Raw genomic sequence first — 24,392 nt, forward strand, 5'->3', positions numbered from 1 at the left:
CCCTCCCAGCGCCCCTCCACGCAGCTTCCGGTCTCCTCCTTCCTCCCTTCTTTCCCGCCAATTCGCCTCAGAGGAGGCCACAGTGAGCGGCCTCTTCTTTCCTGCACGTTTACCTCACGTCGAACGCTAACACTGCGCGGACACCCAAGCCCACAGCAAAAGGGGACTGTTTAGGGCAGGCCTGGGCCAACTTGGGCCCTCCCTGCAGGTTTTTGGACTTCAGCTCCCACAATTCCTAAGAGCCTCAGGCACCTTCCTTCTCCCCCCCCCCCCCCAAACTGCTTATTATTTGGAAAGACAAATGCTGGGCCACTCTCACAACCACCTAGTGCAGGCCTGGGCCAACTTGGGCCCTCCTTGCAGGTTTTTCGACTTCAACTCCCACCATTCCTAACAGCCTCAGGTGCCTTCTTTCTCCCCCCCCCCTATTTATTTATTTATTCCTATATTTATACCCCGCCCTTCTCACCCCCAAGCGGCCTCACAAAAGCACTAGTGTTACAGAGATGCCACATGGCATTGCACAAGAAAAACTTAGCTAATGTCAGCCAGGCCGGAGACAGATAATACAAAAAGAATGTAAGAGTTCTTTAATGGTGAAACCCTTACCCTAACCCTGAACCATACCGTAAGGCTAAACCTAACCCTAAACCTTACCCTAACACTTACGGTAACCCAAACCGTAAACCTTACCCTAATCTTAAACTGTACTCTACCCATAACCCCTAACCCTAAACCTTACCCTAACGCTAGCCCAAACCCTAAACTTATCCTAACCTTATACTGTACCCTAACCGTAACCCCTAACCCAAACCCTAAACCTTACCCCAACCCTAAACTACCCTAACTGTACCCCTAACCGTAACCTTAAACCTTGTTGTTGTTATTGTTCATTCGTTCAGTCGTCTCCGACTCTTCGTGACCTCATGGACCAGCCTAGGCCAGAGCTCCCTGTCGGCCGTTACCACCCCCAGCTCCCTCAAGGTCAGTCCAGTCACTTCAAGGATGCCATCCATCCATCTTGCCCTTGGTCGGCCCCTCTTCCTTTTGCCTTCCACTTTCCCCAGCATAATTGTCTTCTCTAGGCTTTCCTGTCTCCTAAACCTAAACACTAAACCTTACCCTAACCATAACTCCTTACCCTAACCGAAACCCTAATCCTTACACTAACCTAAACCCTAAACCTTACCCTAACCCTAAACTGTACTCTAACCGTAACCCCTAACCCTAAACCTTACCCTAACCCTTACCCTATCCCTATACTGTACCCTAACCGTAACCCTTGACCCTTACCCTAACCCTTATGCTAACCCTTACCCGAACCCTAAACTGTACCCTAACTAACCCTAAACCTTACCCTAACCCTTATGCTAGCCCAAACCCTAAACCTTACCCTAACCATAACCCCTTACCCTAACCCAAACTCTAAACCTTGCCCTAACCTTTACCCTAAGCGTCCCCTCCTTTCTATCCTTCCTTCGCTCTCCTCACTCTCACTCTGCCCCCTCTTTTCCCTTATTCACAACCGCCTTTGCGGCATCTCCGTAACACTCGGAGCTTCCAGACCCAGCTATCATACTATCACCAAAGCTACAGACAATGCGGTCGCCGTTGTCCATTTTTGGTCTAAAATTATTGTGCTCCTTTTATCAGTTTTATAATTATTTATGCAATGCTTTTGACACAAAATGAATAAATAAATATCCTCCGTGGAGGCCACAGTAGCGGTTCTCCTCCCGTTTCCCTGTCAGTCCCTTCTTTCCTGCCATCTCACCCCAGAGGAGGCCATAATGGCAGTCCTCCTCCTGCCTTCCCAATTCACCCCAGAGAGGCCCTCTGTGGGGCAAAAGGCCTCCCTGGGCCTCCCTCCAGGTTTTGGACTTCAACTCCCACAATTCCTAATAGCCTAACTTTAAAAGAGAGCAAATACTTTAAGAAAGATGGGAAGTGGCCGGTGCAAATAACATTTTCCAATTGCATTCTCAAGAGCAAGAATTTTGATAGAAAAGGGTCTTTTCCCACAAAATGATTGCAAACCACCAGGAGGCCAAGGCAGGTCCTGCACACATCAAACTCTTGCTCCCCTTCCTTGCCCAGAAGGATCCTCTCATGTTGGCAAGGTACAAACAAGGGCCACTTGGGATGATATTAAGGAATCAGCCCCAAGCAATGCAGGGTTCTTTGAAGTTACAGACAGCCTTTGAATTACCCTGAGAAGCAAACTGGAAGCAAGATAAACGTTTCCAAAGAGAGAAATGAGGAGCCCCAGGCTCTCAATAAGCACTGCAGGCAGCCCTTCCTTCACTTTTGTGGATCTGATTATTACAGGCTCTCTAGGAATCTCTAGATCCTCCAGGACATCCCATTGCAACTAAATATTCCTAGAGTTCTTCTCAAGTTTTAAGAAAACCTGCCTTTTTATTTTGGGTTTTTCACCTTTATAGGAGTCATTTCTGTTGGAGAATGCAAGGAATCAGTCAGTGTGTGTGTGCCAACTGTAAAATAAGATGTACAAAGCTGATTGGTTGACTTAAATCAAGAAATAGTTTTCTAAGATCTACAGAGACACTTGCTGAAACACCTCAGCAAGCGAGAGTCCAAAAGTGGCAGGCTAAAACCCAGAACCTCAATCAATGGCTGATACTAAATGAGAGACCCTCCTGGGCACACAGAAAACTGGGTGACTTGGAAGGCGCTGAACAGACTGCGCTCTGGCACCACAAAAATGGGGGTACAAAGCGGAATCCACAACATGTGAGTGTGGAGAAGAACAAACCACAGACCACCTACTACAATGCAACCTATAAAGCCCCAAATGGCCCCAGCCCAAATTACCTGTCCAAACTCATCTCCCTCTATGTACCATCGCGTAGATTAAGATCTTCCGGGGAGGCCCTGCTTTCTGTCCCGCCATTGTCACAGGCATGATTGGTGGGGACGAGAGACAGCGCCTTCTCGGTGTTTGCTCCCCGGCTATGGAACTCCCTTCCTGGTGAGATCAGGTCGGCCCCCTCCCTCCTGTCCTTTAGAAGGATGGTAAAAACTTGGCTGTGGGACCAAGCTTTTGGGACAGGGCAATGAAGCGACAATGGGAAAGATGACAGGGCCAATTGGATTTGATGCGGATGGCTAGGACGGTTTTAAATTGTGTTATTTTAAATGGTGTATTTTAATATTTAGATAAATGGTTTTTTAATGTTTATGTAGTGTACCCAGGCATTGAATGTTTGCCATGTATATGTTGTGCTCCGCTCTGAGTCCCCTTCGGGGTGAGAAGGGCAGAATATAAGTGTTTAAAATAATAATAAATAATAATAACCTGAGCCCTGCCACATGCACAATGGAGGACCTTCTTATTGCAACACCAGAGGCACTCTAAGTGGCCAGCTACTGGTCAAAGGACCTTTAATAGAATGCCAAGTTTGCAAACTTTGTGTGTGTGGGTTTTTTTTCATAAAAAATACAACTGTTTGGTTCGCTCCTGACACAATAAATAAATAAATTGGTTGGGCAATGGCCAGGGAGATGGCTGGATACTAGTTACATTTTTGTTCAGGCTCGAGTTATGTAGGTGCAGAGACAGAGTTTGGTGTGCTCTCACTTCATGAGCTGCTGAAGTTTACCTACATGGACAAAGAAAGACTTATTGTAAATCTCTCATAAAAAGACATTATGTGAATAGATGCAACTGATCATATTGTAGATGTTGTTCTGAAGTACGAAGAGTAAACCACTTGTTCTTTACTGTTCACCTGCATGGAATATTTTCTTTCTCTGACAAGGCAGCGTGTGGGCTGATCAAACGTGAACTACACATGGGTTATTTTACATTACGCCACAATTTCTGCAGTGAATGTGAAAGGCCTATGTATGCTCACAATAATAGTCATAGTATTAGCGTCTGACTAAATTTTGCAGGTGCTTTGCTGCAAGGTATAACAGACTTATTTTACCATGTTCAGATGTCCTCTAGTGGGGTCTTGAGTGGACAAAGAATAGGCCCAGAATCACACGTTTCACTCTCAAAAGCCATTTTATGCCACTCAATCCTTCTAAACATCCCTTTTCTGGGCATTAAAATGACAAGCTGTCTGGTCTACGTTGTCCAAGAGTAGCAATTTACGTCTTCAGTGATTTTGCAGTACCTCTGCAATGTTTAGCATTTAAATATTGTTTTTTTTTCTGAATCCAGAAGTGGATTTTCAACCACTTCCCATTTTGCATTTTTCTGTTGTTCACAGTTGGTGCACATCCAGTAAAAATTAGTGGCTGAAAGCTGCTCCCTGTACTACCCAATGATCCACCCTGTTCCATAGAAAGAAGTGCAGAATGCACACCAGCCTAAAATGGGAATGATTTTCTGGCCCAGACACCCGAGTCTCCAAATGCAGTGCAACTTCACCCAAAGCAGCTGGACTCCTGCTAGACTAGCAGCTCTTTTGATTACAAGTATCACTTATCTTGTCCAGACTAACATAAGCAATCTTTACCTACATACTAACAGATTGATTACCTGAATGCCAAGCCTATGTAGTCAAATGACATCACCTACATAAACAGTGGTGATTATTCACCAGCTTAGGATAACCTCAAGGTCTACAACAAATAACAAGGCTGAAAAGGCTCCCCTAAAGGGGAGTGACTTAAGAAAGTTAAATGAAATTCTAATACATTGGATGCCACATAAGGGTAATCCACAAGGGTTACATCCCAGGTCCAGTGTGGCTGGCTCGTGTTGACATCACAACCATCTTAGGCTGAACTCAAATTGGTTTTGAAAGCCATATATTGTTACAAAAAAGATATCCTGCACTGTATCAAATTACTTTAGGCCACATGACTGCGGCTGCTACATGTTATTTTCTTTCTTGCATGCATAGGAATAAGCATATATTTACATATCCATATGCAACAGTCTTACACAGCAACAGCTCCCAAAGTGACCCATTTACAGTGGGATGAGGTGTCAAAGACGGATGTGTCATTGCTCTAACCTTATTTTCCATCTTCACAGCTATGATTCTACACCTTGCTGACAGGAAGCTTCGCACCAGTGTGGAAATCACCTATTCAAAAGATGGCAAGCTCTTTAACCTCAGCAGGCTGAAAGACAAAAGTAAGATCACAACAACTTCTGTTATAGAACTCCAATGTGCTGATGATAACGTACACAGTGTGCATTCAGAAAAAGACCTACAAGCCATTTTATTTATTTATTTGTTTATTATTTTATTTATCGTGTCAGGGGCAACCAGACGATTGTATTACATTTCTAACAGAACAAAAACAAACAGACAGACACAAAACAAAATTTGCAAGCTTGGTAGTCGATTAAATGTCCTTTGACCAGTATCTGGCCACTTGGGAGTGCCTCTGGTGTTGCCGCAAGAAGGTCCTCCATTGTGCATGTGGCAGGGCTCAGGTTGCATTGCAGCAGGTGGTCAGTGGTTTGCTCTTCTCCACACTCGCATGTCGTGGATTCCACTTTGTAGCCCCATTTCTTAAGATTGGCTCTGCATCACGTGGTGCCAGAGCGTAGTCTGTTCAGCGCCTTCCAAGTCGCCCAGTCTTCTGTGTGCCCAGGGGGGGGAGTCTCTCATTTGGTATCAGCCATTGGTTGAGGTTCTGGATTTGAGCCTGCCAATATATTCTGTCTGCAATAACACACACACACACATATATATATTTGGGAACACCACTGCAGGAACATATGAAAGGTTTGGTCTCTCACTGAACACTTACTGTAAGCTAGAAAATTTTGACCATTTCCGCTACCTTAGCAGCCACCTCTACACAAACCTCGACGCCGAAATACAACATCGTCTGAGCTTTGTGAGTGCATTTTTTCAAATGAAGCAATGTTCGAGGATCAGGACATTCATAGGGATACCAAGGTGCTTGTTTATAAATTTATTATGTGAAACATGGACCGTCTACAAACGTCACTCTCAACTTTTGGAGAGGAAAGAGGAATTCCATCAGCTGCCGGAAAATCCTGCAAATTTCTTGGGAAGAAAACAGCCGGACAAATGTCAGCATGCTGGAAGAAGCAAAGACCACCAGCACTGAAGCCATGAGCCCTTTGCTGAACTGGCCACGGTGTCTGAATGCCCAATCACCATCTCGCAAAGCAGTTACTTTTCTCTCTGCTCAAAAATGGAAAGTTAGTGGTCAGAAAAAGAGATGGGATTAAAGCTAACCTAAAAACATGTGGAATAAACACAGAGAACTGGGAAGTCCTGGCCTTTGAGTGTCTTAACTGGAGGTCAGCTGATACCAACAGTGCTGCTGATATTGAGGAGGAATGAATGGAGGAAAAGGGAGAAGCGGGCTGAGAGAAAGGTACATCAAGCCTTCCAATGGGATATTATTGTTCACGTTGTGTCAGAGCATGTGGCTCCAGAACAGGTGTGGTGTAAGGTGCCTTTAAGACAGCCCATTGTGAACACAGCTGCAAGTGTATTTATACTGGAGACAGTGTTTGAAAAGCAGCTTGTCAGACAAGGCATTGGAGGTAACCTACACATGGAATAAACGACTACCCTATAAGATACTGAACTGTGAGTCTGTCCACCGACAGTTCAACAACGAACATTACAACAATTTTCTACAGTCACTTACGGACCCACCACCAAATCTCTACCCTTGGAAGACAGTCATGCTCGGCCATGAGTATTTGGCTTATGATGATACATATATCTGCATGTTCACGTAAACATGTTTTCCTATCATTTTTATCACCCACCTGCATCCCCACTGCCCTTCTCTTTCCCCTATGCAATCCCTTAACCTCTTTGTTCCATGTGTCTATATAACTGTGCATCTGTTGTGATAATTAAATGCCCCCTTATTCTATTTAGTCCACAACATTTAGTTTCTTACATGTTCTTCCATCAAGAGCCCCAATCCAGCCAATTACAGCCCAATTAGAGTTCAACAAACTCTCTTCACTTGTTCTAGAACACTTATGTCCAAGGAAAGAAATTGCAATGAAGGGCCAGACCCAGAAGCCAATAGGAAAGTCCATATCCCAGAATGCATTGGGTGAGAGCCGTAGTTTTTCTCCAGTTGCTCAGAAGCGCCAGCACAAGGTTTTCCTTTCTGTCCCACAGAGAGTCGCTCTCTGGGGTTTTCTCAGAGCGGACTCTTCCATGACAAGGATCTGCAGCCCTTCTCTGCAGTAAAGGTTCATGGTCATAAAGCAGTTGAGCAGAAAACCAATAAAGGATCGGAGATGAGGAGCCCAAAAACCGGGTTATAACCTGTTGAAATAATTAACAAAGCAGGAATTATCAAAGGGATTGCCATATCAGTCTGTTGCAACATAAAAAGAAGAAAAAGGGAGAGAGGAAAGAGGAATCTAGCAACACCTTTAAAAGTGCAGGCAGTCAAATGGGGGCAAAACAACAGGAATCTATCCTTTCAGAAGAGAAATTCACTACTGAGTTACAGTAGAGTCTGACTTATCCGACTTTCACTTATTCGATATTCCGTGTTATCTAACGCTTATCTGAAGGAGGGAGGATGCAGGACCGGAAGTGAAAGTGTCCTCCTTCCTTCCCCCTGTGATTTCGACACTGAGCGCACCTTCCAATGTGAGCGAGGAGCAGTGAGGAGAGCAGGCGGTGAGAAAAGTAGGCGGTATAGGTTGGGCCTACTACCTCCCCCTTGCAGCTCATCTTTTTCGGGGCCTTACAGCCCACTTCCAGGGCCTGCTGCTTCCTTTTTCCTCTCGCAAAGCACCCAGGCCTGGCTGACTCCTTTCCGGAAGTCTCACAAAACACCCGGGTCTCATCCTCATCCAGGGCCGGCTGACTCTAAGTGTCTAGCACTGCACAGTTGAAAGGTAGCGCCGAAGACAAGGGAACTGGGAGGGATGGGGGCTGTAGGAGACTCCATATTATCCAACATTTTCCTTTATCCGAAGTTCTGCTGGCCCATTTATGTCAGATAAGCGAGACTCTACTGTATAAGATTCGGACTCTAGCACTACAATAACAGTGTTGCTAAGTTTTGTGCTGCAGCACTTAAAATTAGATGGATGATGATTGACCCCGCAAAGCAACACCCTGTGGGAATGTAGTTAGAGCAACATGTTACAGCTGAAATGCTACTATTCTTAATAATAATAATAAAACTTTATTTATACCCTGCAACCATCTCCCCAAGGGGACTTGGGGCAGCTTATACAAGGCCAAGGCCAACAATTACATCAAAGCAAATATACAACATAAAATAATACATCAATAAAATATAAGATAAAAAATAAAATAAAAAGCGATACAAGATAAGCACACAATGCAAAATAAAATCACAATAGTCGATCATGATGGGCAGGGCCGGTTGCAAAGATTAAAAGGCTTAAAAACTCTAGGTAAGTAGTGCAATGTATCTAGAAGGAGGTTCAGGTGGGACGAAACAATGGGGTTTAATTGCACTAGAGGGTAAAGTAATGTGAAATGTGCCCCTCCCATCCCCTTTATTGCCCCCCCCCCAGTGCTTTGACCCCTCCTATCAGTCATCCCCCCCTCGGTTCCACACCTGTTACATTAACCTGTGTTTTTAAACTGTGATTTTAAACTGTTTTCCAATATGTTTTTTAATAACTGCTTCACTTTGTGCTGGTCAGTGACTGTAATAAAGTTTTGTATTGTATTGCACTGTATAGGGAAAAGGTGTCTCCACGGACAATTTCTCACCGATCCTTGTTTCCACAACAAGCTACGTTTTCCAAAACCCAATCATCACAGGGACAGAAAATGAAGATAAATTTTCTGAACATAAGCACAGACAGCAAAGGAAACACTAGGGTATTAATCCTTCCCATTGCTATCCAAAGCCAGATAGAAAGATAGATAGAAAGATAGATAGATATTTAAATAGATAGATAGAGTTGCTTAAAAATGTACCTGTTCCAATTTACATACAAATTCAACTTAAGAACAAATCTACTCAAACTATCTTGTTTATAACTTGGGGATTAACTATATCTGGGTTATTCTAGCATTGAGAGCAGTTATGGATATCAAGCAACCCATGGTTTTAGTATTTCTCGGTGCATCTGAAGAAATAGACATATCTATTCAAGAGCATACTAAAATAAATCAGTCTGAAACTTAAATTCCTTTTTCTTTTGTCCCTTTTTCTAAGGTAGAGATGATATGTCCAACTGTATGCCCAAGATCTTTCAAAATTAAACAAGCATTTTCTTCCAAGTTGACTCCTTGCTTTAAAAAAGGCATCTCTCTGGAGCAGACCTGGGCAAACTTGGACCCTCCAGGTGTTTTGGACTTCAACTCCCACAATTCCTAACAGCCTTAGGCCCTTTCCTTTTCCCCCTCAGCCCCTGCTGTACAAAAACTGTTGGGGGAGGGAGGTGGAAAATCAGTTAGAATAAAAATTGAATGTAATATCTTAGGCCTTGGATGGATGGCATCCTGAGCATTTCTTTTAAGTCCTTCTGCACTCCAGCCCACATATCTATTAGCTTCAGGAAGTTGGAAGTCTACTTTTAAATGACAGAGATCTACTTTTAACCACAACAGCAGTCTAGAAGGGGCTCCTGTATGAGACCTGAAACACTAGATCTATCACAGTAGTAAGGGGCCAACATTATATAGGCTAAGCCTCGAGGCTGCAAATAGGTTTTTAGCAACTCACTTTCGAAGTAAGGTATAATTAATGATTAAATAGGATTGTTATTTCTGTGTACCTTCAAGTCGTTTCAGACTTAGGACAACCGCAAGACGGTCCAATCACAGAATTTACTTGTCAAGATTTATTCAATTTTGGTTTCCACAACCCTATTTGGTTTCCTCTGAGGCTGAGAGAGTGTGACTTGCCTAAAGGCACCCAGTGGGTTCAGAAACATAGTCTGAGGTTCAAACGACTGTGCCATGCTTTCTGAATTCCTTCTCTCCTTTTTTCCTACCTCCCTTTCTTTCTCCCCTCCTTCCCCCTCTTTTTCCTCCCTCATTATTTCTTTCTGCCATTCCTTTTCTACTTTCCTTCCTTCCTTTTTGGCAGCATGTGGCAGTGATGGGCGCACATACCAGCAAGTAGTGGCAGTAGGTGCACTTGGTGGGCAGTATGTAACTTGAGAACCATGTTGTGCAGGCCTTGTCTATACCATCTGAACAGGAAATGCCAGGTCAATACTCACTAACCATGAGCACTTGTCTTTTTTTAACAATTGTTGCTAAGCCTGAAAATTTGAACAACTAAAAAAAAGTCTTGATTTGCAATGCTAATCAAGGTGATTAATTGCAACATTCACACTTGCCTCCAACAAAGAGGGGACCTTCCACGGATATATAAACCTCCCTTGCATAGTTTCCAATATACCTCACCTCTGAGGATGCCTGCCATAGATGTGGGCAAAATGTCAAGAGATAATGCTTCTGGAACATGGCCAGACAGCCCAAAAAACTCACAGCAATCCAGTCTTGACTTGGCAAGTCAGGACTATTAGTTTTATGAGTCCGTCTCTCTTCCTCATCACATTTAAAGAACAAAGCTTGGAAACTTTGATTTTATTTTATTTGGAGCACAATTCCCAAAATGTCCCTTTCAGCACGGTTAGTGGCCACCTGGACTGGGAGATTTTAATTAAAAAAGGAGTCCAAGTTCTGCTTGAGACACATATGTCAAGTCCTTTGCTCAAACCCAGATCTGACCTTACAGCTGCTATTCTCAACCCAGTTCTCTTTGGACTAGTTTTTTTTTTGTTATTGTTTATTCATTCAGCCATTTCAGACTCTTTGTGACCTCCTGGACCAGCCCACGCCAGAACACCCTGTCCACCATGGCCACCCTCAGCTCCTTCAAAGTCAAGCCAGTCAGTTCAAGGATCCCATCCATCCATCTTGCCATTGGTCTGCCCCTCTTCTTTTCCTTCCATTTTCCCCAGCAAAATTGTCTTCTCTAAGCTTTCCTGACTTCTCATTATGTGGCCAAAGTACTTCATCTTTGCCTCTAATATCCTTCCCTCCAGTGTGCAGTTGGGGTTTATTATAGACTGGTTGGATCTTCTTGCAGTCCAAGACACTCTCAGAATTTTCCTCCAGCACCACGGTTCAAAAGTATCTCTTTTCCTTCGCTCAGCCTTCCTTATGGTCCAGCTCTCACATCCACAGGTTGCTATGGGGAATACCATTGCTTTAAGTATGTGGATCGTTGTTGCCAATGTGGTGTCTCTACTCTTCACTATTTTATCAAGATTGGTCATTGCTTCCCTCCCAAGAAGTAAACTCCTTCTGATTTCCTGGCTCCAATCTGTGTCTGCAGGAATCTTCACGTGTAGAAATACAAAGTGTGTCACTGCCTCCACATGGGAAACTTTAATTTTATCTGGAGCACAATTCCCAAAATGTCCCTCTCAGCATGGTTAGTGGCCACCTTGACTGGGAGATTAGAATTCAAAAAGGAGTCCAAGTTCTGCTTGAGACACGTATGTGAAGTCCTTTGCTCAAACCCAGGTCTGACCTTCTTACAGCAGCTATTCTCAACCCAGTTCTCTTTGGACATGGCTACAACCCCACAGATCCCAGCTATGTGTGGATGACAGGGATTGTAGTCCAATTCACCTGGAAAATACCAGATTGGCAGTGGCTGCTTTACAAAAATAAAGGCCCAGTACACGTCACTGCATCCACACATTCTTCATCTGATCACTATCATTTGTATTTCTCTGTAAAGAAAGAATTAAACTGCCACTTCCTTGCAGGAAGCAACTTGTCCGTTTTGATTTAATTCTATACAAGAGTGCGACATGTAAGATGGGAAACTGTAAATAATAGCAATAAATGATGCCATCGCCTGCTTACGAAATGGAGTAATATGTTGCTTTGTTGACTGTTCTAAGGAAAAACTGCAAACACGTTCTGTACGTCAATAGTGCTATTCACATAACAAACGCATTCAACTGTGGGGTGGAACACAATACAGCAGTCATCTGAAAGAAAGAAATCGCTGCAGGGGAAATTGACAAGTGATATGTGAGAATTAGAAGGTGTAGAAAGACAGGCTTCAGGCAAGCTATGAGGAAAAGTCAAACCATTTCATTTCGGTCAATAAGAACTGGGCTGTCAACAAGCAACTTGGGATGTTTAAAAAATCACCCATTGTTCAAGGCTGAAAAATTGGGCAGTACAGACGTTCTCCAAACCTTTGACAGATTAATCCGTAGTTCTAGCTATCTATAAAAATCTTTTACTGTATATATCCATTAAAAAAAACACCACAATGGCTTTTTAAGGATTATAATTTTATAAGGTTTATAATTTCATCCAAATTGGCTTGGCTCTAATACAGTGTCTCTCAACTTTCCTAATGACGCAACCCCTTAATACACTTCCTCATGTTGTGGTGACCCCCAACCATAAAATTATTTTCGTTGCTATTTCAGAACTGTAATTTTGCTACTTTTCATTCACTGGGCCCAAATTTGGCACAAATACCCAATACGTCCAAATCTGAATACTGCTGGGGTTGGGGAGGTTTGATTTTGTCACTTGGGAGTTGTAGTTGCTGGGATTTATTGTTCACCTACAATCAAAGACTTCTGTGTGCCAGGTTTGGTTCAATTCCATTGTTGGTGGAGTCCAGAATGCTCTTTGATTTTAGGTGAACTATAAATCCCAGCAACTACAACTCCCAAGTGACAAAATTAGGTATTTGTGCCAAATTTAGTCCAGTGAATGAAAATACTGGAAGGGTTTGCTGGGCATTGATCTTAAGTTTTGGAGTTGTAGGTCACCTACATACAGAGAGCACTGTGGACTCAAACAATGATGGATATGGTTCAAAGTTGGCAGCAGGACTCAATATGCCCAAATGTGAACACTGGTGGAGTTTGGGGAAAACAGACCTTGACATTTCGGAGTTGTAGTTGCTGGGATTTACAGTTCACCTACAATCAATGAGCATTCTGAACCCCACCAACAATAGAATTCTGCCAAACTTCCCACACAGAATCCCCATGACCAACAGAAAATACTGTGTTTTCTGATGGTCTTTGGCGACCCCTCTGATATGCACCTCACAACCCTGCATGGGTCCCAACCCCCAGGTTGAGAACCCCTGCTCTAATAAATACCTTAACTTCCAGAATAGTGGCTTTCTCAACTGTCTGCTTTCAAGTGACACTTTCCACCTTGACTAACATGTCAAGAAACCGATGTACATTGCAGACAATTGTGACAAATACTCCACAGCATAAAACAATAAAAACAATGAAGTCACTAACATGTTTAGAAGGACATGTTTTAGTGAAGGCACCTAAGATGAGTGGATTCTAACCAACCAAACCTTATGCCATAATCAATTTTGAAAGTCCCAAGGTGCCTTCACTAAAATGTGTCATTATAAACATGTTAAATTCATTGTAGTCTTTTAAGATGTATGCTTTCTTTTAAAAAGCAATTATTTGCATCACTTACTAGTTTTTATTGTTTTAGGTGGGAACCAGTAAGGGTTAATAAAAGAATGGCACAAAACTTTCCAAATTGCTATTAAAATGTATTTTTATAAATATTTTTGTTGCTGTTAGGTACTTTTAAATTCACTTTTCTTTGTGTCAGGAGTGACTCGAGAAACTGCAAATTGCTTCTAGTGTGAGAGAATTGTCCGTCTGCAAGGACATTGCCCAGGGCACGCACTGTCAGTGGCTTCTCTCGTGTCCCCACATGGGAAGCTGGAGCTCACCCCACTCCCCGGATTCGAACTACCGACCTTTCAGTCAGCAGTTCAGCCGGCACAAGGGTTTAACCCACTGTGCCACCAGGGGCTCCAAGACTGATGGTGACTTCTAGGGGTTTCTTGGCAAGATTTATTCGGGAGGGGGGGGGGTTGCCCCTGCCTTCCTCTGAGGTCAAGAGTGTGCAACGTGCTCAAGGTCACACCCTGGGTTTCCCAACTGAGTGCAGATTCAAATCTGGTCTCCCAGAATCTTAGCCCAATACACAAATCACTATACTATTCTGACTCCTTTAAAATGTTATTTATCACATCACAAAATCAAGAGCACTTCTGATATTTTTAAAATGCAACTTTACAACCAAAAAAAGCTACCTATACTTTTAATTTATTAGAAATAAGATGGATGGATGGTATCCTTGAAGTGACTGGCTTAACTTTGAAGGAACTGGGGGTGGCCACAGATGACAGGGAGCTCTGGCCTGGGCTGGTCCATGAGGTCACAAAGAGTTGGAAGTGACTGAACAAATCAACAACAAGCTGGTATTGTATCACTTGATAACTACTGGGAAGTAGCAGCCAATAAGGAAAGGATCAAGGCAGTGATATCTCTGGCCCATCCCCTGTTCGGATATCAGCCAGAATGCCAATGCCTTAAATCAGTGGTTCTCAACCTGGGGTCCCCAGATGTGTTTGGCCTACAATTCCCAGAAATCCCAGCCAGTTTAGCAGCTGTTAGGATTTCTGGGAGTTAAAGGCCAAAAACATCTGGAGACCCCAGGTTGAGAAGCACTATCTTAAATCAAGAAATACTGTAGTTTTCGAAGATCTACAGATCCTTGCAGGAACACCTCAGCAAGCAAGAGTCCAAAAGTGGCAGGCTAAAACCTGAAACCTCAATCAGTGGCTGATACCAGAACCTCAATCAGTAGCTGATACCAAATGAGAGACTCCCCCTGGGCACACAGAAGACTGGGTGACTTGGAAGGCGCCGAACAGATTGTGCTCTGGCACCATGAGATGCAGAGCTAACCTTAAGAAATGGGGCTACAAATTTGAGTCCAGGACGTGCGAGTGTGGAGAAGAGCAAACCACAGACCACTTACTACAATGCTGTCTGAGCCCTGCCACATGCACAATGGGACCTTCTTATAGCAACACCAGAGGCACTCCAAGTGGTCAGTTAATGGTCAAAGGACATTTAATATCATGCAGAGTTTTAAAACTTTGTACTTTTTAAATACATTATCACTGTACCCTCGGTTCACTTCTGATACAATAAATAAATATGGCATAAGGGCACTTCTGGTGGAACTCCATTTCTGCAGCGCATGGAAATGGGACCCAGAATGCGTTTTGATGGAAGTGGAAAGATGGAGCTTGATGGGAGGGAACAGAGTAAAGACTGTTCCCTCCGCTTTGTCCCTGCTCATGGGATGAGGTTCTGAGTCAACTCTGTTGGATGTCTGAAACTTTACTTTTGGGACATAATTTTCCAGTGTTTATTTTCTGCCACAACTCTCTGCAGTTGACCCTCAGGCTGAAAGAAGAATCACCGGAGGAGTATGCAAAGAACAGGCAACACTCTCTGTTGATAATCTAGGGAAATTTCCTACTTCTTCTTTCTTTGAACTTTCTTCCCCTGAAATTATGATGAGTCACTTAAAAAGGAAAAGCAGTTTCCACTGAGTCTTGCAACCTGTGACCAACTAGTCGAGGCTGAGTCAAATGAACTCCACTCTCAATGTTCCCTAGGCAGGTATCAATTTCACAAGAGGAATTCGGGGAAATGCCATTCCTTGGGGACACATCGAGTTCCGAAAGAGCAGTATGAGGCAAACTCTTATTACTAGCAATGCTTTTGCACTTTCTATTTTGGTACGGTATGGATTTTAGCTGCATTTGTTTGAACTTTTGTAATCTAAATTAGGTAAAGGTAAAGGTAAACCAACAATGACACTATTCAGCTCTTTAAAGACCAAATGGCAATTCTTTTTAATAAATAGCCAACGGATCAACTTTACAAAACCTTACAGCAGTGTTTCTCAACTTGGGGGTCGGGACCCCTGGGGGGGTGTGGCGAGAGAGTGTCAGAGGGGTTGCCAAAGACCATCAGAAAACACAGTATTTTCTGCTGGTCATGGGGGTTCTGTGTGGGAAGTTAAACCGCTGAGCTGCTGAACTTGCTGACCAAAAGGTCGGTGGTTTCAATTTGGGGAGTGGGATGAGCTCCCGCTGTTAGTCCCAGCTAACATAATAATACTAATTATTAGTATTATAACAATATAATAATTATATATTTTATATTACATGAAATACAATATATGTAATGTAATATTACATGTAATACAATATAATTATTTTATATTACATGTAATATTACTGATAATATTACAGTATAATGTTATAGTACAATATAATAATATATAATACTAATATTATACTGTGCTAATAATATATTGTATACACATATAATATTGATAAAAATATTATAATGTAATCCAATATAATACAAATAATAAAATATAATAATTATATATTTTATATTACATGTAATATTACTAATAATATTACAGTATAGTGGTATTGCACAATATAATATATAATACTAATATTGTGCTATGCTAATAATATAATATGTTGTATGTACATATAACTTGTAAGCTGCTCTGAGTCCCCTCTGGGGTGAGAAGGGAGGGATATAAATGTTGTAAATAAATAAATAAATTCTGCCAACCTAGCAGTTCGAAAACATGCAAATGGGAGTAGCTCAATAGGTATTGCTTTGGCGGGAGGTAAGAGCACTCCATGCAATCATGCCAGCCACATGACCTTGGAGGCGTCTACGGACAACGCCAGCCCTTTGGCTTAGAAATGGAAATGAGCTCCACCCCAGAGGGGACTCAGAGTCGGACACGATTAGACTTCACGTCAGCGGAAACCTTTACTTTTTATGGCAGGTGGCCATGATAGTGGAAGTCACAATCCAGAACAACTAGTCTGTGCTTGGCTGGAGCAGTCTGCCTCAATGTGTGCTAAAACTATATTATCAGCACACAAGGCATGCCAAGTTAAATCCCATTAAAGGATGTCATGTCAGCAGAGCAGAGAAAGTCCAAAATGTTATCACTTCACACTTTATATTTTAGGCATATCTCTAAACCATCTTAGATATTTAAAAAATGTCATATGGAAATGAAACAAGTTTCAGACAGTTATCCCATCAGATCAAGATGTCAATCCTGGCTTTTTGCTGAGGGTTTCCACCTGAATAATTTATGCCCCCTTATGAAGAGAGTTCAAGAAGTACTTCTCGTTAAGACTGACAGAATTGAGCTGGATACATCTTTCTTGGCCCAGGAGCCATTCAGAAGCAACCACCCTCTTTCCTTATTCTGAGCAGCCTGGTAACAGCCCTTTAAAAACCTGCCAGACTTACCTGTACGTGCATGCAAAAAGTTCCAAATACCAACAAAGCTGCTGCGTGGACCACGTAAACAAATACACCAGGAGAGGAGAAACCAGCAGACGGCTTGTCTTCTTTCTTCATTCCACTCTTTCTTTTCAGCAGGCCAAGTGTCAGGCAGTGCCAAGGGTTTGCTGTCACATACCACCAAACTGCCCAAGATCCCAGCAAAATAGCAGGTGAAGCAAGTACAAAGTTAGGGATCTGTTTGGGCTCGAAGTACCGGAGGAAACCAACGTTCCAGTAAGCATCTTGAATATAGGCATAGAGTACAGGGAAGTCCCAGGAGCACCATGGCTGTTCACCATTATTCATGCTTGCTACGTGATAACCTTTGTCAACAGCCAGCTGCAACAGCAATCCTGGCACAGGATGTTCACTGGGTTTGCAGAACCGACAGTAAGCATAGAACTGAAACAAAGCAAAAGGTAGGAAAACAAATGCAGACATGGCTGCCACAGAAGCTGCCATGCTTAGGAAGTGACCTATGTTCTGCAGCAGTTTTATTCCAGTTCCAGCCTTTGTCTGGAGCTGGGAGGCAAAGCATTTTGTCCGGGAATAGAGAAGGAATCCAGCATTGATTAGTCCATTGGAGCGTACCCCAGTGGCTAGAGAGAAGAGAAGAACGCTGGCCCAACGTTGCCCTTCCTCCAGCTGCCACATTGCAGTAAACACAAGAAGGGCAAACATGCTTTCTGAATAGGCAGCTGCCATAAAGACGTTAGCTGGGGTGAGGCAAAAGAGGACTGCTGAGAGGAAAGCCCTCCTGCGACATCGTAGGACTAGACAACTCAGCTCATACAGAACCCAGGATGCTACGACAGAGAAAAGACTATTGAGAAGAGCTGCAGAAAGGAGCAGGCGGCTCCGGAGACACAGGAAACCACTGAAGGGCCACAGGGCTGTTTCTGCTGCTACTCGCAGGATCAGGGGAAAGAGAGGGAAGAAGGCACAATTATGCTCATAGATGTAGCCATGCTCAGCAATGAACAAAAAGTGCTCTGCGTCCCAGCGGGATAAGCCTCCCAGGAGCCATTCCAAGACCTGGTCCGCAAACCCAGACTCTAACCAGCGCGGTGGTGAGAAAGCATCGGCAGCATGATCCGGGATCAAAATGTTGAAAAGGGCCTACAAATGGAAAGAAACAGAAAATGGTAATTCATTCCACAATCTGTATTTAACTACGTATATACTCGAGTATAAGCTGACCCGAAAATAAGCCAAGGCACCTAAATTTACAACAAAAAAGTAGGAAAACGTATTGACTCGAGTATAACCCAAAGGTAGGAAATTGTCATATGTTCTGCAGTTGATGGTGGTTGGTGATGGAAGGGTTAATGTGAGTATTCGTTCTAGAGGGTTTGGTAATCTGTAAGTGGGAGTTCATGGGTGAAAGCAATTAGGGGTGGAGGTGTGCAGGAGATGGGTTGCACCTGGGTGTTACTGGATTTAAGGAACTAACCTTGAGACTGATCTTTGGGAGAAAAGTATCTATTGTATTTTGATGGTGGATGCTGCTGGTTTTTCCCCCCAGGTCTGTTGGATTTTTTGGTATCCTGGCCTGTCTCCTGTAATCTTGGAATTCTGGAACGTTTGGACTGGCTTTTGACTACGGTATAGACTCTTGATCCCTGGACTTTGTTTATTGAACTGTCGGCATTTGACCATTGGACTGGACCCTTTTGACTACGAAGTTATTTTTGCTATCAGTTTTTGTTTATTCTGTAGCTGCATGCTATCTTTGTGTTTTATATTTTGGACTATAAGAACAGCCAGCAAGTAAGTGCTGTTTTAATTAAGCTGTTGGTTAAAACTGGGAGTTTGATTCATCTCTACCTAAATAAGGCAGAGCCCTGGCAATGTGACAGAAATGCAGCTGCTATGGGTAAATTAAAAAAAAAAGATAACTGATTTATTTATTTATTATGCATTAAAAGGGTATTAAACCCAATACCTAATACTCAACAAAGACCAATATGCTGCCAAGCATATGCAACTGTAAGACCACAAAATGTCCCTTTCCGCAGAAGATATAATTTCAATAAAGTTAACTGGACAAAGTTTACAGAGAACTTGGAAGCAGCTATTTCTGATATAGAACCATCTATAGAAGGCTATATGACCTTTTTGTAGAAGCTGTGAAAAGATCTTCAAGGCTCTCAATCCCTAGAGGCTGCTGCACAAGCTACCTTCCAGGCCTAAACAAAGAATCGCGAAACCAGCCACAGAAATATCTCAGACTTTTCCAAGAGAATCCATACAGCAACGAGACTACAGCAGCAGGCCAAAAATTATCTACAGCCATAGCTAAAGCTAAAAAATACCGCTTGATAGAACTACTTGAGAATCTTGACATGTCTGAGAGCAGCTGAAGAGCCTGGTAATTGCTGAGACACCTGGATAGTGACCCTCTGGTCAATTGTGGACATGCAAACGTAACAGCTGGTGTGCTATCTGCAGAAAAGCAAAGGTGAAAATCAACAGGGTGTCAGAACTTGAAACCCACCAGTTGGCATCTCACATAAACCTGAAAGAACTCCAAAAAGCTATTAAGCGATGTTAAACCGGTAAAGCACCTGGCCTAGATGACTTAATGATGGAGCAAATAGATACCAATAAAATTACATTGAGGCATTCATAGTTGAAATGTTTTTGAATATTTGCATAAAACTGTAATTTAAGATAAGATTGTCCAACTCTAATTAACCTGTTATTCTAACCTTCTTTAATGAAAAAGTGCATATATTTCCTTCCAATAATAAAGAGAGTAAAATAATAAATGTAAAAATAATAATAGAGTAAAATAATAAATGTGATATTAATAAATAGAATACAATGTAATAATAATAATAATAATAATAATAATAATAATAAAATAGAGCAAAATAATAAATGTAATAATAACAACAACAGAGTAAAATAATAAACAAGCTTGACTCAAGTATAAGCCAAGGGAATCTTTTTCAGTCGAAAAAAAGGGCTGAAAAACTCTGCTTATACTTGAGTATATAAGGTATATTTATTTTTCTGTACATTGCTTCTCCTGCATTCCAGATTACCTTTGGTTACAGGGAGCAAGATATTCACATTGTACATATATGAATGAAAAAGTCACTCGGTTCCTTTTACAATGTCTTACAAAAAAAGAGTTGATTCATATATATTTGCTCTGATAGGTTTTCAAAGAACTGAGCTCTTCTGATGCAGGGCAAGACAGAAGTAGTTGAATAATTAAAAATGTAAACATTCAAGGACCTTAAGGCAATTCAATGGAAGTTAATGTGAGCAGACACTATAGAAATAATGGTGGATGTAATGAATCCTTTACCTTAGCTGGCTGCCTGAAGCCTAAAGGGAGTGGGCCTGGCGAAGCCACGGCATCCATTTTAGGAAAGGGAGACAGGGAAAAGCCATTTTAGTTAGGTTTGCCTTGAGGGGGCATGTTCAAGTCTTAGAGGGAAAATCAGGAGGCTAGGACTGGCTAGAAAGATGGGGACGGAGCCTAAGTGGTCTAGAGGAAAAAAGTGGCTTTTAAACTGAGACTTGAGGTCCCAGTTTAGTCAGGGTTTGGAGCAGGAGAGAGAAGAAGTGTTGGTGTTAGTGAGAGCGGGTTTTGGGTTTAGCGAAGAAGATTGGTTTAGTCTTTTGTGAAGTATTCAGAGTAGCTATTGAGTAAATAGCTAGAATACTGTGAAGGAGCAGTACCCGTTAGTGGTCTGTTAAATTCCTAAGGAAGTCTAGTACAGGGTTTTTGGCTAGATTCCTAAAGGGCATTTTTGGGAGTTATGTTCAGAGATTTATTTCCTGAAGTAATTTTCTGTGGTGGAACTTTGAAGACTTGTAACCCAGAAGTTTTTAAGATCTTTACTCTGACACAACCACAAGCTTTTTATGCCAGTATTTTACTGAAACCAGTAAGCATTTGTACCTGAATTATTCAAGTTTGTTCAATAAACGTTCTTGTTCTTTTATTCAACTTACACTAGCCTCAATGTGAATACCTTTGTGGTCAAAGTATTATTAAAGTCAGCTTCACAGCAGCTTCTAAGAAACCATAGTGGCACAGTGTGTTACAGAACAAACTCTCAATATTACCTCAACCTGATTATTATTAAGATGGTGGCAGCAGAATTCATTTGAGGAATCATTTTAAGTCTCCCAGTTCTAGTGGTTCCCAATTCTTAACTTTTAAATATACAGTTGGTTCAGCAACCATACTCCCTCTTGATCTGTGAGTGTTATAATTTTGGTAGAGCAGCATTGGGATTTAGTTTATATATATTTAAAATCCTACTGCTACTCACTGTGTTTATTATAGTGGACAACCTGCAAAGAAGAGAAATTGCTTTCTTAGTGAATTGCTTTCTTAGTGAGCTTTCCAGACACCACATTAAGGTGTTCTACATGGGATCTTGATCCCCAATATGGTTACTGAAATTCCCCAAAAGTGCTTTAAGTTTTTAGTTCTCATTTTAATAATAGAAACACATCAGAAAATATGTTGAATATAGTTTACAAACCATTGAGGCCAGAGGGAAAAAATAAATTAAAGATTTCTGTAGCTATGTGCATAGATGTACAGAATAACCTTCCTCCTACATATCAATATGATTCACTAGTCCTGTTTTACCATTCAGGATTGAAAAGCAGCGGTCAGGTCAGCTACCTTACAGCCAAGCCATTCTTATTCAAACAGACGTCAAAATAAAGCCTTTGGAATGCATTAATAACTCAAGTGGGCTTTACTTATCAAGTTTGGAAACCACAACTGTGGTTGATGGCCCAATAATGCTCAAAAACATAAGGAGTTTTGAACTGAGGACTCTGGCAAAAGATGCCAGGTATTTTAGTTCCTTGGTCAAGGAGGCAGCTATCAGAGAAGGAAGCTTCTATTATGCTGCATGGTCCTATAAAGCTCAGATACAGTACCAGGATCAGTAGCTCAGTCTGAATAGATATGTAGGAGCCTAGCTGAGCCTATACATCTGTTCCTCCCATGTTGCTTCTAGAGTCTAAACCACAGCTTTCCAAGATGTGTGTTGTAACACATTGTTGTGTCAGTTGCAGTGTACAGGTGTGCCATGCAAATATAACAAGAAACCTCTGTCTATGTGAAATAAGCAATATGATTTATTGCTTATTTCACATAGACTCAGAGCTTTCTTGTTACATTTGCGCGAAACACCTGCACACTGCAACTGACACAACAATGTGTTGCAACACACATCTTTTCAAAAATATAAATGAAAGATTTTCATTAGACATGTTATGTCCCCATATATTTCATTACTAGCCCTCCCCTGCCACGGGTTGCTGTGGCCCAGTCTGGTGATCTGGGAAATAAAGTAATGAGAAAGTGTTGATTTCTAATACATGCAATTTCTTTATGCTTGTGGGTAAACAGTATTTGATTACGTTTTCTGATTAAAGGAATTGGATTGGATGGCCTTAAGTATTTTCTATTGGTCATAGGGGTTCTGTGTGGGAAGTTTGCCCCAATTCTATCGTTCGTGGGGTTCAGAATGCTCTTTGATTGTAGGTGATCTATAAATCACATGAAATTGTCCACCATGTCAGACTACACAGAGAAGCCATTGAAATCCACAAGCATGTGGACAATTTCAACAGAAAGGAGGAAACCGTGAAAATGAACAAAATCTGGCTACCAGTATTTAAAAAACTCTAAAATTACAACAGTAAAACAACAGAGAGGAAACAAACAAGGACATCTAATCGTCTCTCAATAAAAGATTGCCCCAGGCACTGCCAGGCCATCAAATACTAACCAAGGTGGTCAGTTGAAACATTCACACCTAGCTCCAGCAGACAAGAGACCCTGGTCATTCCACAGATATATAAACCCTTTTTCCTAATTCCAACAGACCTCACTACCTCTGAGGATGCTTGCCATAGATGCAGGCGAAACGTCAGGAGAGAATGCCTCTAGAACATGGCCATATAGCCCAAAATAACCTACAACAACCCAGTTTCTCAAGTCACTCCTAACACGGAAAAAAATTAACAAATCAGAACATTTGAATTCACTAGCCCCTCATCTGGTACAGTTTTGATGGAGACTAGAAGGATGTTCACATACTGTATTCAAATGTATATACATTTCAAACAAACTAGGAAGCTGTCCTTCATCAGGAGTTCATAACCAGATTTGAAAAATGTGTGTTCTCAATGGGATTTATCACCTTTGAACAGAATCAAGGCTACTTCACTATAGAGCATGATAAACAACAACTGAAAGATGACTTGATCAAAATGAGTGCGCTCCCACAGAGACCACCTTCACCATGCATTGATTTCTATTAATTTCTTGACTGGAATGGGTCTTATATAATTTTTTTATATATTTCTGGCCTATATGTCTGTGAAAACAATCAAACTGAGAATTTGTTATATTAGCCCCCACTCCTAGAAATCAGATCATAAAATCTATCCCAACAGAGCCTACTTAATGCACTCTTTAGGTTCTAAACCAGTGTTTCTCAACCTGGAGGTCGGGACCCCTAGGGGGGTCCCATGGGGTTGTCAAAGGGGTCATCAAAGGCCATCAGAAAACACAGTATTTTCTGTAGGTCATGGGGGTTCTGTATGGGAAGTTTGGCCCAATTCTATTGTTGGTGGGGTTCCGAATGCTCTTTGATTGTAGGTGAACTATAAATCCCAGCATCTAAAACTTCCAAATGTCAAGGTCTATTTCCCCCCAAACTCTACCAGTGTTCACAAGTGGGCATATTGAGTATTTGTGCCAAGTTTGGTCCAGATCCATCATTGTTTGAGTCCACAGTGCTCTCTGGATGTAGGTGAACTACAACTCCAAAACTCAAGGTCAATGTCCACCAAACCCTCCCAGCATTTTCTGTTGGTCATGGGAGTTCTATGTGCCAAGTTTGGCTCAATTCCATCATTGGTACAGTTCAGAATGCTCTTGGATTGTAGGTGAACTATAAATCCCAGCAACTACAACTCCCAAATGACTATCTCAATCCTTCCCAACCCTACCAGTATTCAAATTTGGGCGTATCGGGTATTTATGCCGAATTTTGTCCAGTGAATGAAAATACATCCTGCATATCAGTTATTTACATTACGATTCACAACACTAGCAAAATTACAGTTACGAAGTAGCTACGAAAATGATTTTATGGCTGGGGGTCACCACAACGTGAGGAATTGTATTAACGGGTTGTGGCATTAGGAAGGTTGAGAAACACTGTTC

General features: G+C 42.0%; 1 protein-coding gene and 1 long non-coding RNA gene across 9 annotated transcripts in view; one reads left to right on the top strand and one right to left on the bottom strand.

Annotated features, from left to right (window-relative positions):
* The first annotated feature begins 7 nt into the window (after positions 1-7).
* LOC137098025 (uncharacterized) lies at positions 8-20,060 on the top strand. Its single transcript, XR_010910547.1, has 3 exons — positions 8-984; positions 5,015-5,116; positions 18,696-20,060. It is a non-coding gene; the product is annotated as an uncharacterized lncRNA (long non-coding RNA).
* The window catches only part of PIGV (phosphatidylinositol glycan anchor biosynthesis class V), a 34,810-nt gene continuing 15,659 nt past the window's right edge, over positions 5,242-24,392 (bottom strand). For all 8 annotated transcript variants that reach the window (XM_060784503.2, XM_060784500.2, XM_067473736.1 and 5 more), the window contains 2 exons: positions 17,135-18,289; positions 5,242-7,262 (listed from right to left, as the gene is read on the bottom strand). In XM_060784503.2, coding sequence (XP_060640486.2) covers positions 6,966-7,262; positions 17,135-18,289 — 1,452 coding nt within the window. In that variant the 3' untranslated portion in view covers positions 5,242-6,965. The remainder of the gene's footprint in view (positions 7,263-17,134; positions 18,290-24,392) is intronic.

The sequence above is a fragment of the Anolis sagrei genome, chromosome X (assembly GCF_037176765.1).
Source record: "Anolis sagrei isolate rAnoSag1 chromosome X, rAnoSag1.mat, whole genome shotgun sequence".
NCBI classification, from domain to species: domain Eukaryota; kingdom Metazoa; phylum Chordata; class Lepidosauria; order Squamata; family Dactyloidae; genus Anolis; species Anolis sagrei.